General features: G+C 58.1%; 1 protein-coding gene across 6 annotated transcripts; it reads right to left on the bottom strand.

The window, feature by feature from the left end:
* Positions 1 to 1,026: 1,026 nt before the first annotated feature.
* On the bottom strand, positions 1,027 to 20,595 carry SLC45A3 (solute carrier family 45 member 3). 6 transcript variants are annotated; one of them, XM_070267608.1, is made up of 6 exons: positions 20,458 to 20,526; positions 9,444 to 9,566; positions 7,476 to 7,870; positions 5,870 to 6,655; positions 4,886 to 5,151; positions 1,027 to 2,778 (listed from the first exon to the last, which is right to left on the bottom strand). In XM_070267608.1, exons 3-6 carry the CDS (start codon positions 7,684 to 7,686, stop codon positions 2,341 to 2,343), a joined length of 1,701 nt encoding a protein of 566 aa, XP_070123709.1. In that variant the 5' UTR covers positions 7,687 to 7,870; positions 9,444 to 9,566; positions 20,458 to 20,526; the 3' UTR covers positions 1,027 to 2,340. The 6 variants fall into 6 exon arrangements, with proteins under 6 accessions (XP_070123709.1, XP_023496181.1, XP_023496182.1 ...); XM_023640413.2 differs by lacking the exon at positions 20,458 to 20,526 and adding an exon at positions 9,958 to 10,017; XM_023640414.2 differs by lacking the exon at positions 9,444 to 9,566 and having other exon boundaries at positions 20,458 to 20,595.
* Between the last annotated feature and the right edge of the window lie 750 nt (positions 20,596 to 21,345).

Raw genomic sequence — 21,345 nt, forward strand, 5'->3', positions numbered from 1 at the left:
CCAGGGTTCGCCGGTCCGGATCCTGGGTGCAGACCTACACACTGCTCATCAAGACATGCTGAGGCAGGTTTCCCACATAGAAAGTAGAGGAGGATTGGCAGCAGACGTTAGCTCAGGGTTAATCTTCCTCAAAAAAAAAAAAAAAGGCATTTTTGAGAAAAGTGGGGAAAACTGTACCTGGATTAGGTAATTGACGATCATAAGGAATTACTATTTGTTGGATATGATCATGGCATTGTGATCAACTTGTTGAAAAGTCCAATTTCTTAAAGATACACTCTGAAGTATTTACAAGCGAAATGAAATTGTCTGCTATGCGCTTTAAAAATACCCTAGAAAAAAAAAAGAGGTGAGGGAGGGAGAGAGGGTGAAATAAAAATGGCACAATGTTAATAATTGTTGAAGTCGGCCCATTTTACCAGGCTCATCACTCCTGTGTGTTTGAAAATATCCACAATAAAACATTAAATACAATTTAGAACATTTAAAAAATAAAGCTAGTCCTTGCCCAGGGTGTTACCTATACTGACCGCTCACATTTAAGGGACAGGAAGGCCGCTCAGGTTTGGAGGGGGGAGGGAGGTGGCAAGGCAGGGGAGACTCGGAACTTGACCTGAGCCTGGCGGGAGGGTGAAGGTGGGAAACGGCGGGATCCGGGGCACAGCAGTGTTGGAATCCTCGCCAGCACCCACAGGTGCATTCCTATTGCTGTAGTTGATGATGGGTGCTTGCTCCATCTCCTTGGTCACACTGTGAGCCCTTTGAGAAGGAAAATGCCCCACTCCCTTGCCCTCCGCACTCTTCCCACCTCCTCCCTCTCCCCCACATTCCCAAAAGAACTCCCCAATCCAGGGGGTAGCACCACGGCGCCCAAGCACCAAAGGACAGCAGAGTGCTGGTCTGTGGCTCCATCTGCTGGTGGTGCTGGGAACTGAAGCTGCCGAAACAGGGTTCCAATGAGACGGAAGCTGCAGACAATTTGAGCGCTCTGGATCCTTCCCCTCAGAAAGGATAAACACAGGCCAATTAAACATATAAGAAGCATTTAATTTCATCACCATAAACATTATACTCTGATTGCTCACATACAGTATAAAATATTTACTCCGCTAAATAAATAAGACATAACATTATTGCAAACGGCACTTAAACCCTCCCGAGATTAGACCTTTGCCCAGGCAGGGGGCGCTCCTGAGATTCTGTGCGAGATTCCCCAAGCACAGATATGCCCTGGGGGCTGAGACGGATAAAGGCTCCAGGAGCCAAACTCCGTGCTTCTGGTCCTGCCACAGCCCAGAGGAGAGGCAGGGAGGCTGCTGAGGAGAGGCAGGGGGCGGGCAGCTCCTTCATCAGCCCAGGCCTACAGGGAACAGAGAGGAGCTGGGGGGCAAGGCTGGGCCAAGAAAGGAGGGGAGGCTGGGGAGGCTGTGAAACCTGGAGCCCCCCTCCCCACCTTCCTCCAGGCCCCAGCCTTGGGTAACAGGATTTGGGATGAGTTGGGGCGAGCAGAGATTCCAGGCTCCTGGGTTAGGTACTGTGGGGGCCAGACCAATCACCCCAGGAGGAGATTCTGGCAATGCTCAGCATGATAAACAGCCATCTTAGGGGACCCCATCATTGGGGATCTCAACTCCTAGACACCAACATGGCAGAGCTGGGAATTGATTCCCCTCTACTTAGTTAAATAAATAACTTAAATATTTAAAGGCCTGTGTCCCTATGGTGGTAACACAGGGGCCAACAAGCCATGTCCTGATAAAACATAGGGGCGGGGGATCAGCAGAAAGGCAGCGCTGTAGAGCCAGGAAGCTTCCCCTCTCCCCTCAGGACTCTACCCCGCAAATATCTCTCATACTTTCAAATCCTGTGGAGGAGAGTTTCACACCAGAAACTGCCGCGTAAGAGCAACACTGGGGGGACCTACGGGATAAGGGGGTTTGGAGGTGGGAGCCCAGGCGGCTGAGTTTACTCAGCTCCCCAAATCCCTTCTCTGGGTATGTCCTGACCAGGACACGAGCTGTTAATCCTGAGCCTCGATGTCCCCCTGCAGAGTCCTGCACCCCCCGGAGCATGGAGCTAACCAGACGCCTGCCCTCTGGCTTCCCTGTGGGAGTCCAGACTGAAGCCCACCGGGAAAGCTACCAGTCGCCCAGCACTAAAGCCCGGGAGAGGCCAGAGGGAAGCCCCAGACCCCCACCTGTGCAGCTGTGCACCCATGGCCATGGGGTGGCAGCAAAGAGCCACACCACTTTGGCAGCAACAGACACTAGAAGCCAGCCTCAGCCCTGGGGGCTGACTGGAGACTGGAACAGGGCCTTCCCTCAGTGGGTTGGAAGCAGTCTACAGCGAGTATTTGGCCAAGTCGCTCTTGTCAAATACTACCTGTGTGGCAAAGTAAATGGCCACCAGACCCAGGCCTGCAGCCGACACCATATAGGCAGTGACAGACTGGCTGAGCTGAACAATGGAGCCCATAAACAGGGATGGGGCCACCTGAGACAGCAGGAAGGCACTGTCCAGAATGGCAAGGTCCAGGCAGATGCCCCGGCCCGGAAGGACCCCAGCCTCGGGTGGCTCACCCACCACCATACGCATGGAGACATCGCAGGCAGAGGCCCCACAGAGTGCGGGTGGAGACGGGAGCAGGCCGCTGCCTCCAGCACCCATGTGTCCACTCGGGAAGGGAGATCCGGGCTTGGGGCCTGGTGGGAAGCTGGTCATCAGGCTGTCCTCACTGGCGCCACCTCCAGCATCTCCTCGGTATTTGGGCAAAAACACCTGGGTGAGGGAGAAAAAAGGGGACAGGTACAGGTGTGTACCCAAGTAAGGGATCCTCCAGTTATGAGAACAGACCCTGGCCTTCATCCCAGGGGCTGGAAGAAACCGGGAAACAGGTCTTTTTATAATAAGAATCTGGCAGCAGGTCAGAAAACTGAGCGAACGCTGCTTGGTCTATTTCTAGTCAAGACCCTCATCAAGGGCGGGAGAAGGGTAGGGGGACAGAGAGGGGACAAATCTGAAACCGGAAGTCCAGGACTCCTCTGGCCTCTCCTAGAACAGGTAGGAGGCAGACAAACTCAGTTCTGCAGGTTAGGAAGAGAACAGAACCCCAAGGTAAAGGAAGAGACAGGCAGAATGAAGACAGGTGAGAAGAGATTTGTGAGAACAGAGGAACCAAATCCACAGGCGGGGCCCCTGCTGGCCCAACCCACCCGCCCCGCAGGCTCTCCTAACCGTCCTCCTTCCTGCCGCCCCACACTTCACCACGGGGAAATGCTCATTGCCCTCCGGAGAGGAGCCTGCTGCCACTGGGGTCACAGGCCCTAGCTGTAGCTCTGTCCTACTGTGGGGTCCATGGCCCCAGTCTGGGGAAAGGCAGGGTCCAGAAGACTCAGCCTGGAGTGGATGGGAGGAATCACTCTCTTCCCGACTCCCCAGCCCAGCTGTGCTAATGTTGAAGCTTTCTCACCTCCTTCTCATCGTCCACCCGGAGCCTCTTGTTTAAGGACAAGGCCAGAACTTATCTGACACTGCCCCCTTGCCCACTAGTGCCTAATAGGGGAGAGTTCTTGAGGTGGCTGCGTTAGACCTGGGAGCCACAGCAGAGCTCAAACCTGACCCCAGGGAAGCCCGGGCTCGTCACGCAGCTAGAAGTGGGCAAAGAAGTGCAGGGCCAAGTGTGCCAGCAGCTGCTGCTTGGAATGGGCCTGCCAGGACCGCTCTTCCTTGCCTTCCTCCCCAGGAAAGACCAGCCAGGCTGGAGCCTGGACAGGCCCCTGGGGACAAACATGCTCCTCAGTCTGAGGGAAGGACCCTCAGCATGCTCCCTGGCGTGGCTGCTTGTGCCCAAGCCTGGCCTCTGGACACCAGCCTTTAAGTCCCCGGCCAGGGCAGCAGAGGCTGGAGGCTGATCATGTGCGCCAAAGGGGGTCTCAGGGACAGGTTCCCCAAACCAAAACCCTGGCCCTTCCCGCGACCCCTGCCCCCAATGCAGCTACCTATTCAGTTAACCAACCTCCCAGCTAGGTGTTTCTCTGCTACCCGACTCATGTCCTACAAGGGGCAGAGACGTCTTCCCTAGAGTCTGGAAGCTCTATGAGGTCAGGCCTGCATCTACTCCTCCCTCGGGACACTCCAACTTCTTGCCCCTCTGAGCTCTGCACCCAGGGCTATAACTCAGTGAGGCTAGCGGAGGGGACAAAGGTGACCACAAAGCCTGGGTCAGGAGGCTTTGCACACAAGGGGGCCCCTGGAGGGGCTGGTTAGTGTGAGGCCCCCAACTTACACAGTGCCCAGGTGAGTGGTGTTGGTGCGTCAGGCTCAGAGATCCGCCGTGGGGGCAGGGGAAGGGGACGAAGGCAAAGGTGTGAGGCAGGAAAAGAAAAGAGAGAATTAGACAGAAAAGGAAGATGAACCAGAAGGAGAGGGGGCAGTAAGGAGCCTTCCCCACCTGGGAGACCAAAGCAGGGCACAGATCAGCCACAGTGCCCCCTGAATAAGGAGAGGTGTTGCCAACACCAGACCATGCCCGCTCACCATGTGCTGAAGCTAGGTGCCCCAGAGGTCATCTGACCCAGGTCCCTACTTCTGCAGACAACAACCCGGCCCAGACTGAGGGCTTCTGCTGGCCTGCCTCTTGAGGATTCCCAGAGAAGGACTTCGCTCTTCCTGCAATCACCCACTGAAGTGCTTTATGGTCCTGACACCAGGAAGTCATTCCCAGAGTCTATTCTACACCCGCTTCCTTCCGCAGCCCACGTCTCTGGCCCTGGAGCTACGAGGAGCTTCCTCTCCAGTCAAAGAAGGCCTTCAACTTCTGGACCAGACCAGCTGGGGCTAGTCAGCCTCCCCTCAGCCCGCTCCACCCAGCGGCCAGGGCGAGTACCTGCTTCTCGCGGTGGTAGAGGGATGCCAGCGTGTAGGGCAGGATCTGCAGGGCGGAGAAGGTGAACCCTGTGAGGGCAGCCGAGGCGGTCACCACAGCCACGCTGCGGGACAGGCACGTGGCACCGGCAGCCACGGGGAAAGCCACCACACTGGCCAGATAGACTGCCCTGGTGCCAAATCGCTGCACCAGCCGGTCCATGACCAGGGAGAAGAGCAGGGAGATGGCACACTGCAGGAACAGCCCCAGGCTGCCCATCCGGACCCCTGGAGGCGGGTGGGGAGAGAGGCAGTCAGACAGGGAAGGCGGGGAGTGGCTCAGAATTAGGAGCTACAGGCACCTGCTCCCCGAGACCTGCTCTAGACCAGACCCACTCCCCCGCACCTTCCCACCCTACCTGTAGCAACGGAAGTCTAGGCTCTTCCACTGACCCCAGGGAATGTGGCCAAAGCCACTGGCTAAGGACAGAGGAAGATGTTCTAAGGGTCGACTAGAGCCTCAGCTAGTGCTCTGTGGGCTAGGACGGAGACAGGGAACGCAAAGACAGTTCTCCCATAGGCTCTAAGACGGAGCTCCAGGACGTCTGAGCTGGAAGGCGCTAGCAAGGTGGTTTGGGAAGTCAGCAGGGGACACAGAGGGTACCCTGACGTTGGGGCCAGGCGGACCTGAGACCCAGACTTGACTCCGCCACTCCCTTTGGACCTTAAATAAGCTCAGCCTTTTCTTCTGTCAAATTGGGGCAAGGACTGATCAAAATCTCAGAGCAGCCTGAGGCTCTGTTGACACTGCAGGCAAGGCTGCCCTGCACCCTTGAGGAGCTGTACACACAGACTACACACTGGGCCCATTCTCCTGATGGGGAAATCAGGGCATAGATGCACAGCTACCAGTCGAGACACAGGCTGTGGGCACCTCCCTAGGCATGAACGTCCCCTGGACAGCAGCCCCCACAGCAGCACCCATCCCTGGCTGCCGAGGCCTTACCTTCATCATAGTGTCTCCGCGCCTCAGTGCCTGGCTCAGCCCTGGGCACACCCTGGTACAGCCCCTCACCCACGAAGTCCGTGTAAAACAGTGTGAAGGTCATGAATGCCATCCAGCTGCACAGCTCGGCCACAAAGAGTCGGCGCAGAGTACGAGGCACACGGCAGCAGAGCTGGTGCAGCCGGGGGAACAGGGTGCCTAGGTTCCGGAAAGCCAGGCGGGCGCGGCCCGGGCAGCAGTGGGGCGGCATGGGGGACACCGACAGCCCTTCTGGAGGCTCGGCTGGGCCCAACGCTGCCTCCTCGGCCACCAACAGCGTGGCTGCCACACAGGTGAGGAAGATGACAGTGAGCAGGCCAAAGAGGCACTCCTCCTGGGTGCCCAGGTAGGGGGCCAGGGCACTGGCGTCCCAATCGATGGCGGGCAGCAGATAGCCCAGGCAGCCCCCAAGGCTGATCATGAAGGCGTAGACAGAGAAGGCCTGGCGACAGTGGTCTGGGTCCCGGAAGAGGTCAGAGAGCAGGGCCTCCAGTGGAGTGAAGCACACCTGGCCACAGAAGTCCAGCAGCCCCACGCCCAGGATCAGCAGGGCCAACTCCAGGGGCCTGGCGTCCGGGCACAGCAGCCCTGCCAGCCGGCTGGCCCTCGGGATGAGGAAGAGGCTCAGCAGGACGCCCAGGGACAGGGCCCAGATGAAGGGCCTCCGGCGACCATAGCGCCCACGCCAGTGGTCACTGGCGGAGCCTAGGAGCGGGACGGAGACCAGGCCCAGCACTGGACCAATGCCTGCAAGAAAGGCAGGAGTGTGAGCCAGAGGCTGGGGCCCTTAAGGGGTGGGGGAAGGAGGCCAACCTCCTTGAGAAGAGGATCACGATATATCACCCAGAGGGAGGGCCAGCCCTGTGCTGGACGCTGTGCTGAGCACTACATGACAGGATCACTAACGCCCCATTTTAAGATGGGGAAACTGAGGCATGGAGCAACTGATAAGTGATACTTGTACACAGGCACAGAGCTACGGAGGGTGAGCGGTGGGATTTCAACAGCCAGTCTGACTCCAGATGCTGTAATCCTGACAGACCCCCTCTTCCTAGGAGTCACACAATGGTGACCACCTGCCTTCTGTGGCCTCTGCACAGCGCCTGCCCCAGGGGTAAGGAAGCCCCCCGCTGGAAGACCCCAGTCCTACTAATCAGTGGCTGGCTGTACGGCCTGCCTATGTCACCTAACTTCGTATAAGCCTCCTCTACCCTCTCTGTGAATGGATAAACTCAAAGGGCTGTTGAAGGGATTAAATGAGGTAGTAGATATAAATCATAAACAGCCAGACACATGCAAAGGGCAAGTTCTCCAGTGGCTCCTACGGGCAGGCCTTGTGTAGAGGCCAGGGGAACAGCAGTGGCCAGGGAATGTCTCTCTACTCTTTGCTTCCTCTTGGACCCCCTGGGCCCAGGGTCACCCTCCCCAGCAATGGAGGCCTGGCAGGCTCGGGAAGGGCAGGCAGCTCCCTCTCCCGCCCAGCAGCTCTCTGGGCAGAGGCCCCGCTGCCCTGCTGCCGGGGCAGCCTAGATCTGGAGCAGGAGGGAAGGAGCGCCTGGTGACTCACCCAGAACCATGGTCATGAACTTCTCCTCTACCCCCACTTCCAGCAGCAGGGGTGGCGCGTAGGTGATGCCCGCGGCCAGGCACACCTCCAGGCCGAAGGTCAGCAGGTTGACCAGCAGGAGCTGGGCTTTCCTATGCCGCAGCAGGCGGCTCCCCCACAGCCTCTGGACCATGGTGGGCCAGGCGGCGAGGGCTCCAGCCCATTCACGCATTCCAGAACTGCTTCGTCTCTGGCCTGCTCCAGACACCCAGGCCTCTCCTTTCTGACACCGACCACCTGGGACTCAGCCAGGAGCCCATTTCTGCCAGCCCTCCGTGTGGGTCCAGGTTCTCAGCCCATGCTAAACGCCTGCGGCCATGGGGTGCTTCCTGGACACATACCCCATCACTCGGACACTGAAAGGGAGGGACAACCAAACACACGAGTGTTAGGTCCTGGGAACCAGGATTTGCTCTCAATTCTCTGAATCCTGTTCACTCCCAGGCTGATGGTGTGGCCCTGCCACCTGGGTGTCACCCCCGATTGCCCAGTCAGGAAATTCATGTTAATATTAGCCTAAGGCTGACATAAGTAATAAGGTAAATATGATTTTTAAAGCTTAGCACACTCCAGAGCCAAACAGATGTCGGTTATTCTCTGTTTTGGAATATTTTTGCAATTGCCCTTGCCTGCTAGTATGGGGGAAAATAGAAATCAAACCAATGGAATTCCCAGTTCCCCAGGCCCTGTCATCAAGGTGCCCTGAGACCCTCCAGCCGGCCTGGTTTGTTTGCTTTTCTCTCTCCACCTCCCAGAGCGGCAGTTCAATTCCCCTTTGTTAGGAGCAGCATTTCCTATTCTGCACTGCCTGGCCTGGCCACGGGCCATGGTGCCCGGATGACGGAGGACGGGCAAGGGGGGAGAGGCTGTGGTTTGCTGGGCTGGATTTTAACCTGTCATTGAAACTGCTTCAAGACCGCTCCCCTGGACGAACCTGAGCCTGAAAACCTCTCCCGTGAGTTTCTCTTCGCGTTCAACTGTTGGTGGGGAAAAAACATTCCCACATGTGCTGCCCAGCTGTCCTGGGACAGCGGGGCCATCCAGGGGCCCAGCCTCACGGGCTTGAAACTGCACCACCTGGCAGCAACTGCAGTGACACCAGTGACCCCAGGGCTGGCAGGATGTCCCACACTCCCAGGCAGCCTTTCTCTGTTCCCCAAAGTGCTCCATTCTCAGCAGAGAAATCCCCATAGCCCTTCCTGCTAGGCCTGCCTCCTGTGCCCAGAGATCCTACTGGGGGAGCACCTACCCGTGCCCCCACCCCTAGGCAGTTGCCTCCAGGTCTAGCTTCCCTGAAGAGAAGGTGTAGAGAGTGGGCCATGGTGAGAAAAGGTGAGAGTCCCCTAACCAGCCAGCCATCCCAATGTGGGGGAGAGGGGGGCGGGGCGGGGGGACGGATGACAGAGCCTCACACCACTTGTGGCTGGAGTCTGGCGTGCCTTCCTTTGCCTCATGGATTCAAGCCCATAAATGCTGTTGAAGAGCACTACTCCTGTGCAAGGTCCACAGTGGCCGAGGGCCTGGCTCCCGTCTCCTCCCCAACCCCAGAGCCTTCCTGGAGCACCCTCAGGCTCACTTATTCCTCTTCCAAGCTCAGCATCTCGTAATTTGGAGCTTCAACATCTTTTATCTCTTTAAATAACCTCAAGCCCCACAGGGCCTTGTGTGTTACAGAGCACGTTGGAGGTGCTCTCTGCGCTGTGCCACAGAGAAATCAGACGGCCATCAGTCCTGGGTAAGACGTGTCCATCCCATAACCGCCTTCTGGGGCTCTACAGCTGGTAGAGCAGGAAGGAGGGGACTTCAGATGAGGCTGGGCAACCAACAGCCTCCTCCCCAAAGTCCCACTCAGACCCAGGCCATCCACTTCGAGAAGGGACACGGCCTCCTATGGGGGTGGCATGGGGAGGAGTGAAAACACTGACTCACGTGGCCCCAAAAAGGGACTGGAGGACCAGACAGCAGTCTTAGCTGGGTGTTTGTGGGTTCAGCTCGAGGCGCGTCCTCCCCAGTCGCTGCTTTGCCATAGCACCACAACAGGAAAGCAGGAGGCTGCACAGGGACCAAGGGCTCGTGCCATCCAGGCTGGAGGGAGGGATTCTGGGTGCAAAGGCTTCCAGCCCCTTCCACCCCCCACCTTCAGTCTGGGAGGGCCCCGGACATTCACCTGCTCTGGGTTTTTAAGGGACCAGGTCCTCCCTGAGCAAACAGAGGCTGTGTCAGACCCAGCCTCACCCACAACCTGCTCCATTCCCAAGCCCTGCTTGCTCCCTGTTGTTGAAAATAAACCGCAGCTCTCCTGCAACCACTAATCACCCCGCCTGCCTTCCCCCCTCCCTCAATCTGGTTCCTCACTCCCTGACTTCCTCACTCTCTGACGAGCAGGACCCTCCCTAGCCCACAAGGGAGAACAAAATGGGTGAAGAGAGGAAAGTCGTCTCACCCGCTATGAGGAGCTCACCAGCCAGCTCCTTAGCCACCTCCCCCTCCCCAGCGCCTCTCCGCCCCCTAGAGGTTCTTTACCTGGTAACCAGGGGCGGGGCCAGCTGTGGAATTCATTGAGAGGAGCCAGGTAGGAAGTGGGCTGGCTGCGAGCTCTGCTCTGCACCCCTCTGTCCTTAGGTTGCTGAGCCCGTCCTCCCTCTTTTGACTTCTACTCTGCCTTGGGGTCCAGGACACTCTTGCCACCCCCAGACTTTACTCTTTCCAGCCCAGAATTGCCTGAGGAATTCCACGCCCATGAGAATATTCTCCCTTCCAAAGCCCCCCTTTCTTCTCCTTACGTCTTCCCCGGACCCCTGGTCTCCCCTGCTTCATCCCCACCCCAGGGCCTCAGGAAGAGGAGACGACAGAGGACTCCCACAGCACTAGCTCAGCCATGAGCCATCCCTCCAGGGCCTCGTTCCCCAGGGCACAAACAGAAGCCCAGGCCCTGCCCGGTCCCCAGGCTCAGAGAGGGGGACAAGAAGAAGGGGTCGGTGGCACGTTCCTGGCTACCACTCCTATCTGCAGCTCCCGGGCACTCTTCTCACTGAAGCTTGAACGAGACAGACCCCAGCGGAGTCCCTGTTTCAGGAGCTCCCCTGTCCAGCTCAGAGAGACAGGATCCAGTTCTCCCTATACCCTCCAGGCTCAGAGATGCGGCTGACTGAAATCCTCCTGCCCCATGCTCCTGGAGCACTCTGCCTGTCTGGCAAACAGAAGATCAACCAGAAGGGCTGGCCTCCAGTGCTCACCTGGTGGGGAGGGGGTGAGGGTGGAGGTACAGAAAGGGGGAGTCTGGCCTGACCTCTTTAAAAGGAATGGAAGCCTTCTAGGAGGACAAGACCCTCTCAAGTTCCAACTCCCCTCCTCTCTGGGCCCCCTAGACGGGACAGCCAGAAAGCTGGAGAAAGCTCTGGGAGCCTTCACGAACTCTGCCCGGCCAACTTTCCTCATCCCTGGGGGTGCAGGCTTGGCCCAGAGAAGCAGGCATGTTTGTGAACCTGCATCTCGCTCCCCAGCTCCAGAGAGCAGCGACCTACACGCCCCATGCACTGCAACCCACCTAGACGCCCCATGCACTGCAACCCGGGGCACCCGCAGAGCAGGCAGCGGGTGCCACTGTGACCCTCTGGCACCGGCCCTAGCAGAAGGGACTGGGACCCATTTGCCCAAAGAATAAGTAGCTGAAAGCAGAGTGGGTGTGGGAGGGTAAGGGATGGAGGCTAAGTGCCTCCCCCATCCCCACACGCGCCCCTGAAACCGCGGCCCGGCCCCCAGGGAGACCCACTCCGAAGGGGTCAAAGGTGGTGAGTGGAGGTCCGGACAGACCCTCACAGGCTGGAGGGCCCGGCGCCTGCCCCTTTGCCCAGCTTCAGATTAGGCGCCACCAGGGAGCACGGGGAAATGAAACTGAACAACAGGAATAAACTTGGCCTGAACTTTCTTCAAAATTCAAAAGACGGAGTGGAGGGAAGGCGACAAGCCCACTCCTGGTAGCTGCCTTCGGAAGGGAGGGTCAGAGGGCTGGATAAAGAGGCCTTTGAGGGCTGTCAAAGGGGCTCTGCCGACCCGCAGCCAGAGGTGGGGCTGGGGGCGGGATTCCCTCGCTGATAGGCAGGGGCCGGCGGGCTGGGGGCGCGCTGGGGGCGCGCGGCGGCCAGTGTCAGGCAGCAATTCTATGGGCCCTTTATGCAGGCCAGCGTCCCCCCACCCCGTGCAGGCACATCAAACGGCCGGCTCCCGCCCTGACCCTGCCGAGCAGCGACCGCGTCCTCCCTCCACACTCACAAAGCCGCGCTGCTTTCCCACGCGCTCCTCCGCAGGAAGGCCGCCCCTCGACCTCCGCGCCACGGGCAGGCCCCCAGAAGGAAACTGGGGACAGGCTAGGCTGGCCCCGAGGAGCAATGACTCAGCTGCAGACAGCGAGCGGGTGGGGTCACTCCAGGCCATCTCCCTCACACACGCCCCAGGCCCGGACGGCGGGTGGGGAGCAACCCACAAGTAGAGGCTGCAAGACTGCGCGGATGTGGGGACCCCCGTTTGTCCACACGGGACTGGACCCCAGAATGTCATTCCAAATTGAGCTGTCCCAGGCGCCCTAGGTTAGGGGCAGGGAATTGGTCTGGGGGTTCACCAGCTCAGCATCCCTGCCAACTAGCCCCCTGCCTCAGTCCCAGGAGACCGACGTCCTCGGCCGACCTAGTAAACCTAGCGGACTCCGTCCCCTTAATGAGCTCCGCCCTCTCAGCGGCTCGCAAGGAGCCTGGGGCCAGACCCCAGAAAGAGGCCGTGCTGGCCACCCAGAAGACCTGACAAGCGCATCCTTGTGAGCTCTCCCCGCTCACAGGTGCCCTGGTCAGGGGTGCTGTGCTGTGGGAATTCCCACCCCGGGAGCTAAGGCGACCAGGACGCAGGATTAGACCAGGCACGGCTTTGGTGACTTCCAACCCACATTCAATCTTTGATTCCCTGGGTTTGAATACTTCCAAAGAAGTGAGGGTCTGCTTTCCCCGGTCCCACCCTACAAAAGGCAGTGGTGATCTGCACAAATAGCTGGGGTCCCCAACTCGCTGCGCTCCCGCAGACACGCAAGAGCACCGTTCAGAATGCAACCCTGCACCCAGGGGAACGGCAGGAAACAGCAAGGGCGGGCAGTGGGGAGTGAGACCCACCACGGCAGACGTGCTCCCCAGCTCTGCCCCCCAGGGCCCAGGGGCTGGGGATTTAGAGTTGCCCGCTGCGCTGCCTTTTCTTCCCTCGGACTGGAAGCCTTCTGCTCAGCAGCTTGTCAGAGAGAGTGAGGGGCTGCAGGCCGGGACACAAAGGGGGATTAGGGAGAAACCTCTCGGCCTGCAGAGTAATCCATCACACTCTCTCCCGGCTGCCAGTGCCGGCCCCTTCCCACTCAATTCCCCTTCCAGCTGCTGTGGCCCCCACCCGCTCCAGCTCCTGAGCCCTGTCACATGGCAGCAAAGAGAATCCCAGGCCCTGGGGGGGCAGAGGGGGCACACCCCGGACACTGGGAAAAGGACAACGGCTCCCTCCCCCCTCCCGGCCCCCAATGTGTGAAAACCCAACAGGTGGCAGTGGCTCAGAGGGAAGCTGCTTTTGTCACCCTGTCTGAGAGCCACAGTCCCGCTTCTGAAAGGGGACAAACGTGAGAGGTGGGGGAGGGGAGGGGAGAGGACAGCGGCAGTCCCAGAGCTCCTTGGATCTCCCCTCCCCTCTCAGATCCAGCGATGGGATTCTGCAGCTGGCCTGCCCCTCACCTTGGCCAGTGGAGGCGAGGCACCCCTCCCCAGGTCACCCGGCATCCCATGGTCACAGTGAACACAGATGCGCATCTGACTCCAGGCACCTGAGCCTCCCAGCAGACTTCCTTTCTGTGGAACAGCTGCAACCCAAGGTCACACTGGGTCACCTTGACCAAGTGCCCTCCAAACAAGACAGCCCGTGCCCTTCACCCAAGACCTCTCTTCCCGGCCAGGAGCCACAGGTCCCTGAGCCGAGACGTCCCCGGACCCAGCAGATCCTGCAGGTGACCTAGGTTTGGCAGTCGGCCTAACCTGGGTTTGCATGCCAACTCCACCACTTACTGTAACTGTGTCACCTTGCTACTTGACCTCCCCGAGCCTCAGTTTCCTCATCTGCAATTAATAATAGCAGCTAAGTTGAGGTTTACTACATGCCAGGTACTCTTCCAAGCGTTTTAATCTTCTAGCCGCCTCCTGAGATGGGTACAGTGAGTTGACCCATTTAAGAGGCAAGGAAACATAGATTACCACGACTGACCTCACAGCTGCGCCATGTGTCTGAAAGGATGTGCACGCTCCTGGCAACGCCTCTTCAGGTTTCTGGGCTTCCTCAGTGGAGAATCCCGGAGAAGGCTTTCTCATTCCCAGACTGGAGCAGCAGGGGTCAGAGGGGGACCGGCTTCCACGCCCCTCTCCCACGGGGCCTCCCGACCCGCCCCAGCGCTCTCTCAGCCCCCAGAGGCCAGAGGAATGCCAAGAATGTAAACGCCTCCCCAGGTGCTGGCCCCCACAGGTAAGGAGAGGTCACTGCAGCAGACCTGGCTGGTGTCTGAGGCTGGGAAGGGAGATGAAGGGTGAGATAAACATCCCAGTTATGAGACAGGGTGGTTCCCATCTACAGGGAAAACAATCACAGTGATGACACCCACTAACTGCGGGAGGTGCCTGGCCCGTGCTGGGTACCTGACGCATCTTCTCCAACTCCTGCCATTTGTGCCATCCTGCACAGCAGGTATTTAATATTCCTATTTCATCACAAGGACGAAAACGGACTCTCAGAGAAATTTATTAACATGCCCAAGGTTGCACAGACAAAAACGATTAAATGGAAAATTCAAACCATCTGAAAATTCTGGAAAGTGTTCTGAACTGAGAGCCAGAACAGTGTGGTCCAGTTTCAGCAACTTTTGTAGCCGTGTGGCCTGGACGAGCCATTTCACCTCTCTGGGACTCAGTTTCCGCACCTGTAAAATGAGAGCTGGTCTAGCTGCTGTCTAAGGTTCTTACAACCGTACAGCTATGTGATCTCATACTCCCCCGCCCCCAGCCCCAGGAAGGGTGCTCTCCATGGACCGGAGGCCACTCAGTGCTCACTGACAAGCCCACATGGCATCAGGGAGGGGGTGTCATAGCCCTCCACCAATGAGAGACAAGGGCACGGGGTGGCAAAGGGCTCCCCAGCTGCACTTACCCATCCTTCACCTGTCTACACATTGCTCAAGTGTGTAGACCACAGGGTGCCAAGGGCTGGCAGTCACCTGAAACAGCCAAGCAACCAAGCCATCTGGGGGCATGATCGCTGTCTTCCCTACTCCCACCCAGAGTTGGACTAGAATTAGTAACTAAATTCTTTCTCTACTTGGGCCACAATAAATGCTTCCCTACAAGGTAGGGTAGCAGTACCAAGAAATCCCTCGGTCCGGAATGAGGTAAGAGGGCTGTGGGAAGAGAATGAAGAGCTTGGCTCGGTCTCCAGACCACTGGGAAGTTCCCTCCCCGCTCCCTTCTCTTTCTACATCCCCTGCAAAGTGAAACCTGAAAGGCTTCCCTCCTCCTGCACTTGAACTTTCCCTGTCAGCCAGACCAGGCACCTCTGCCCATCTGTGCACAGCCAACCCTTGTCCCCTCCCTGCAGCCTGGCATCCCTTAGGAGGTGAGGTATCCAGGAAAGACGCCAGAAGGTTGAGGGTCTGGGCAGACCTCCAGTTGAGCAGAGCCCTGGGCTGGGAGTCAGACCGCGGTGCTGGTCCCAGCTCTGCCGCCTCCCACCTCTAGAATCTCAAATCTGATGCTCTGTAAGGCCCTTTCAGCCCTGATATCCGACGGTCCGTGACGAGCCCCTTTTCTCATCAGAGGGCTCTGGGCCAGACTCAGTCCTGTGGAGATACGGTCTCAAAAACAGTTACTCAGAGGCGAGCAAGGTGCAAGGAGGCTCCAAAAAGACTTCTTTATTAAAGAGCTCTAGTTTACCCACCCTTGGAGGAGGTATGCCTCAGTAAGTGCAACCGAACCTCCCCCAAAGGAACGTCAAAGAGCACTAAAACTCTCCCACCTATCCACCCACCTGTCCGTCCACCCATTCACCCAACACTTATTGAGCCCAAGTACGTGCAAGCCCCTTGTGAAGGTGCTGGGAATTCAGAAACGAATGACTGCAGCCCCCTTTAGCAGAAGGGACAACATACACTCAGAGTGCAGTGAGATGCTACAGGTGTAAAGACACAGGTCCTTAGAGTGGGGCGTGCTCAGTTCTTCCAGGACTTCCCAGGGGAGGCAGCCATGTTGCTGAGCCTTCAAGATGAGCAGGTAGGAGCTACGCAGAAAAGGGTGCATGCCTGCACAGCATGGCCACTGGAGCCGGGGATCCGCTCATCAGACAACCTCTCCCAGTCAGGTGCGGTGGAATAAACACTAGACCCAAAATCGCGGGACTCGGTTTTGATCTCAGATCTGGGCCCAAGATGGGAATATTCATCAGCACTGAGCCTGTGTTTGTTTCCAGGGACACGTCGAGCACGGTCACCTCCCGCAGACGGCTTTCCCCTGAACTCTGTCCAGCTCAAGTCCTACACCTTCTCCAGGCTGCCTGGAACCCAAGCTGTCAAGAATTCCCCTTTCTCGACTGAGCTCACCAGGCAGCCCTCAGGGTTGGCTACTGCGGTCCTCCCGGTCACTGGCTTGCAGTCCTTTCCCGCCCCCACCCCACTAGCCCTTCAGCTCCTGGAAAGCAGGGAGCACAGTCCCTGCCCAGGCCCTGAGAAGGGAGGTGCGCGACAGAAGGCCTTACGGGTGAGGCTGAGTCAGGATTCCTGCCTGATGTGATCTGACCAGCGTACTTGGGATTCAGGCTGGGCCACATGCAAGGTATTTGGGTGCTCAGCTCTCTAGAAATGAGCCAGGAACAGGAAGCTAGACCGCCACATCCCTAGGGCTCGGCGGGGCACTCTCGGCTTGGACACCGTCTGCCAACTCAAAGCACACTTGAGATTGGCCTGGGACGTGGGGGCATGACAGGGAGCAGTAGGGAAAGAAAGCGGGACTGCTGTCTCAGGCTGGGTGCTCCAGAGGGCATCCTATTTGGCTAGGCGTTGAGTGGGGCCTGAAGTTGGTGACCAAGGAACTATGGGCTATGGGACCAGGGGCCAGCTCATCCCAGCTTCCGAGCAAGAGTGATTCCCAGAATGAACAAAGAAGGGGAAGGGCACAGGCATGTACTGAGCACCTGGTCTGTGCAGCATTTTGCTAAATACGCCTATCTCATTAATCTTCACTGTAACCTTGCGAGGTGAATACTATCATCTCCATGTTCCAGACACAGAAACCAAGGCCAACAGGTGAGGCAGGCCCTTCTCCATCATCAGAAGCAAGAAGTCCCACAAGTTATTCAGAGTCGGTGGCAAAACTCTAAATTTCTTCCCATGGAGGAGGAAACACAGACCATGTAGTAGAAAAAGGGTTTAAACAGGAAGCTCTGGCCAGATATCAAGACCATCGCGTGATGGCTCTGTCACCAGCCCCTGCCCCCAAGCAGGGACACTTAATACACAGGACAAAGCTCCACACTCCAGCTCTATTGCTGGGAGTCAAGTGGCATCAGCGGTCGAGACACTGGGCCTGGTACCAACTGATGCAGCCTCATCTCACTGTCCAGCAAACAGGGCCACTGACTGTTCGAAGAAAGCCAGGCTGGGTTTTTCTTCTGAATGCCAGAAAGCAGTGCAAAGGTCCCAAGGGTTGGGGAGGGAAGACAGAGTAGAAACCCAACCTCAGAGCAGCCCCTTCCTCGCATACGGTTTCCCTAAAAATCACAACAAATATCCTTGCTGCATAGAAGGCCTTAACCTTTCCGAATATTATTCACCTCCATCCCCTCCCTGCACCCACTTCCAGCTTGAGGAGGTGAGCGAGACAGGCGTTTCTAGACTGATTAAAAAACAAGTCACACACAGCACTGACAGGGGAGGGACCAGGACGTCAGTCCCAGTGTGTGCTTTGCACAGGACCACAGGTTCAACCGCACATGTGCCCATTCACAATCTACATACAGTTACATGCAGTCTAATTCCTGGGCTGAGACACTCTGGCTTCTGAGTGTGAGACCACAGTGATTGCCTCCATTGTCACGGAGGAACAGCAGCCGACACAGATCAAGCTCTTTTTACTTGCAGCTGCTGCGCTCAGAGCCTTACCTATATCAGCTCGTCTAATGCTCACAGTGCTGTGAGGTGGGTCCTGTGATCCTCGTCCTACAGAGGAGGAAGCTGAAGCCGAGAGTTAAGTAACTTTTGCAAGAAGAAATGGGATTCAGACCCAGGCAACCGGGTCTAGAGCCCCGCCTCTTAACCAGTCATGCTGAAGCCCCAAAGTCCAGGAGGCCTTGCTCCCAAAGAAACAGGTCCCGGCAGAACCCAGGACAGAGCCCCAGGCTGCGTGCTGTGGTCCATTCGGTGACAGGTGATGGATAAGTAGATATGGTTAATACCGGCTGACGTGTACTGAGCACCTACCACATGGCAGGCAAACAGTCACTGCTCTATATGCATGATTTAATAAAACTATAATTTTCTTTCTTTTTTTTTTTTGAGGAAGATTAGCCCTGAGCTTACTGCTGCCAATCCTCCTCTTTTTGCTGAGGAAGACTGGCCCTGAGCTAACATACGTGTCCATCTTCCTCTACTTTATTTGTGGGACGCCTACCACAGCATGGCGTGCCAAGCGGTGCCATGTCCACACCCGGGATCCGAACCAGCCAACCCCCGCAAAGGAAGTGGAACGTGCGCACTTAACTGCTGTGCCACCGGGCTGGCCCCTCTATATTTATATATTACACATAATTATATATTTATAAATATTTGTATTTGTTATATTTGTTATTTAATAAATAACAAAGCTATACGGTAGGTACTATCATTATTATTATTATCATCCCTATTTTGCAGCCAGGGATACTGAGGCTTAGAAGAGGTTAAGTAACTTGCCCAACAGTCCACAGCTGGTGGAGCAGCCAGGCCATGGGCCCTGTCTTTCTGACAGTCTGGGTTTTATCCATAAGGCTGTGTTACCACGAGTCCGCAGCCCACCGCCTTTCTGCCTTTTCTCTCAGGAGCCCTGGACAGGCTGAGAGAGGGGAATCGCGCAGTCCCTCCACATCCAGTGGCCTGGAGCGAAGGAGCTCAGCGGGCGCCGAGGATCACTGTCCAGCTGCTCCCTCTCCTCCTCCTTGGAAGGAGCTCGGAGAGGCGGGGGAGCTCACTGCACACCCCATGAGTACACAGGAAAACACTAAATTGGGGCTTGTATGTCCACAGCTGTACATTCATCCACAGCTATATTTTTATCCTCATGCTCATCCTGCTGACTCAAGCTCGATTTTTCTATGCACTTTTAGAATGAGTCCTGGCTGCATGACAAGCCTGGGAGGAGGAGGTAAGACAGGAATGAGGGGATCGGACCCATCCAACAGAAAGACCTGTGACTTCAAATAATGTCCCACTCACTCAGGAGGAGAAGTTGCTCTCTGGGTTTCCTCAGGCTTCCCATCCAGCCTGCACCTCCTGGGCCCTGCCCTTCCCCCCATATGCCAGCCTGTTCCCCAGGCCTTGGGCAGGTGAGCCCACTCCAAGGCTGTCCCGTCTAAAAGAGACCTGCTAAGGGCATCAGGAAAAGCAGCCGGGAGTCCCCAGGGCCTCACTCCCACCCCTGAGCAGCACTTCCAGGAGCCCAGGAAGAGTCACTCTCACCCTGGTCCACCGCCCATGCCGGCAGCGGGCTCTTCTTAGGCCCTGCTCCACTGGGATGGGTCTGCATAACAGCTGAAGGGCAAGTCCCCCCCAGGTACCCACCATGCCAAACTCCTCCCTACCCTCAACTCTGGCCCCTGGGAAAAGAGGAAGCAGAAGGGAGTGGCCCTGGGGAGGGGAAAAGCTGAGCAGGTCAAGTGCGGCCGTCGGGAAGATGGAAGCTGATTCAGAGGTCAAGGGCTAAAGCACCACTCAGGGCTCCAGGTCCGAGGGAAACAGGAGACCGCGAAGGACTGAGCCTCCCTCAGGAGAGAGCCTGCAGGTCCGGGGCGTCTCTGGCAGGCCACGCCGCCGCCTAAGCCAGAGCCCCGAGAAGCCCTAGCGGACGCCCAGGTCCCACTCGTCGCACCTGTCTGCTGATCTCAGAGAATTCTCCCCATCCCTCTTGAGCCCCGGCAGGCGAGGAGAAAACGCGGCCTCTCTGTTTCCTCCTCCCCTGAGGGAGGTCCGAGGCTGGGAAGGGGACACGGGAAGGCGCGCGCGCGCACTCTCACTCCAGCCTCAACTCTCTGCCCAGAGCCTGGCCCCAAGGCGACTGTCCGAAAGGGCTCGGGCATCTTGCCCTACCTTATTAACCCTTCACCCTTCCCCGAGCAAGCTGGCCCCAGCCCGAGGACCCCGCGGCGTCCCGGCCCCTTTCCCGGCTCCCAAGTCCCGACTGTGCGGTGACTCATCCTGCCCCTTTCCGGTGAAGCCGAGACAAGGGAAGAAAATAAATGCAACTTTCCAAAGAAAACTCTGCGGCGGGAGGCTGCAACAGGAGCGAGCGGCCGTCGGCCGCCGGCTGCCTGGCCCGGGGCTCCGGGGAGGGGCAGCACCCCGGCCTGGGACAGCGGGCATGCGGGCGCCTCGAGCGCAGCCCGCCCTCCGCGGAAGAAAGCACAGCTCGGCGGGGACCCGAGCGGACGCCCGGCGCTCCGCAGCCCGCCCGCCGCAGGGGCACCCGCCGCCCCGCCACCTCCTCTGGGATTCGCGGGGCTCGGCTCGCAGCGCCCGGGACGGCACCGCGCGGCCCCATCCCGTGGGGCGCCAAGCGCGCGACCCCGCGGAGTCCGGCCGCCCAGCGCCCATCCCTCTCCCGCGGCGGGATCATCTCCCCCGGGAGCAGAGGGGGCGCGCCCCTACCTGGCCAAGGCGGGCTGCTGTCACCCGGGGTTGGCGCGTGCAAACTCGTCCCACTGTCCTTCCCCCCCGACGCGCACCAGCCGGCGGCTTTTAAATCTCCAGGTTACTCCGCGGGGGGGAGAGAGCATGCGCGCTGGGGCTGCCAGGAGGGGGCGGGGCGAGGCGGGACAGAGGTCGGGGTGCTGGGAGGGGTGTGGAGGGGCGGGGCTGGTACCCGACGGAAGAAAGCGGGAGGTCTCCAAGCTGTCTTTGTAGCCCCGACCGCGACGGGCAGCCCCCGCGTGGCTCCCAGACTGCCCTATCATTACCTAGGGCGGTGCGCCGCCCCCTCGCCGCTCGCCGCCAAAACGTTTAGGGAAAAGCCACCCGGCTCCGTGGCACACCTCCCCTCCGGAGCTCGGCTGCGACCATCACCTGCGCACGCCGCTCTCGCCATCCCCCTCTTCCCGGGCAGAGCTGCCCCCCACCCATCCAGGACCAGCCCCTGACAGGCGATGTCACATTCTCCCTGAGTTACCCTTCCTACTGTTTGCTCTGAGGCGGAACGAGGTTCCTTATAGCTAACTCAATGCCCCTGCCTGAAGTTAAAAGCCAAATTCCAATGTTTCCTTCTCCTTAACGGTATGTATGGGTAAGAGAGGTTGATTGCCAGTAAAATGTTCCCTTTGTCAGCTTTTGAGCAAGATCCCCACAGATACCTGTTTCTAGAATGCCTTTGACAAGAATGGAACAATGCAGGTGGAGACAGAGAACTGAGACCCAGGCTGGCCTTGGGTGGGGGGAGGAGAGAGACCCAGTTTATGTGGATTGTTCAGTTGAATACCACAAAATCGCAAGAAGATGCCTTCGAAGGGGAGGACCTAGTTGGCTGCAGCCCTGGACTGGGCA

The sequence above is a fragment of the Equus caballus genome, chromosome 5 (assembly GCF_041296265.1).
Source record: "Equus caballus isolate H_3958 breed thoroughbred chromosome 5, TB-T2T, whole genome shotgun sequence".
Classification (NCBI taxonomy): Eukaryota; Metazoa; Chordata; class Mammalia; order Perissodactyla; family Equidae; genus Equus; species Equus caballus.

Bases quoted from the DNA above. Each gene is read 5' to 3' on its own strand.
- SLC45A3 (XM_023640414.2), bottom strand. From the start codon at position 7,686: ATGCGTGAATGGGCTGGAGCCCTCGCCGCCTGGCCCACCATGGTCCAG. The intron at 5,152-5,869 runs GTAAGGCCTCGG...ACCCGCCTCCAG, and splicing joins GCGGAGACACTATGATGAAG to GGGTCCGGATGGGCAGCCTG. The intron at 2,779-4,885 runs GTACTCGCCCTG...TCCCTCACCCAG, and splicing joins TCTACCACCGCGAGAAGCAG to GTGTTTTTGCCCAAATACCG.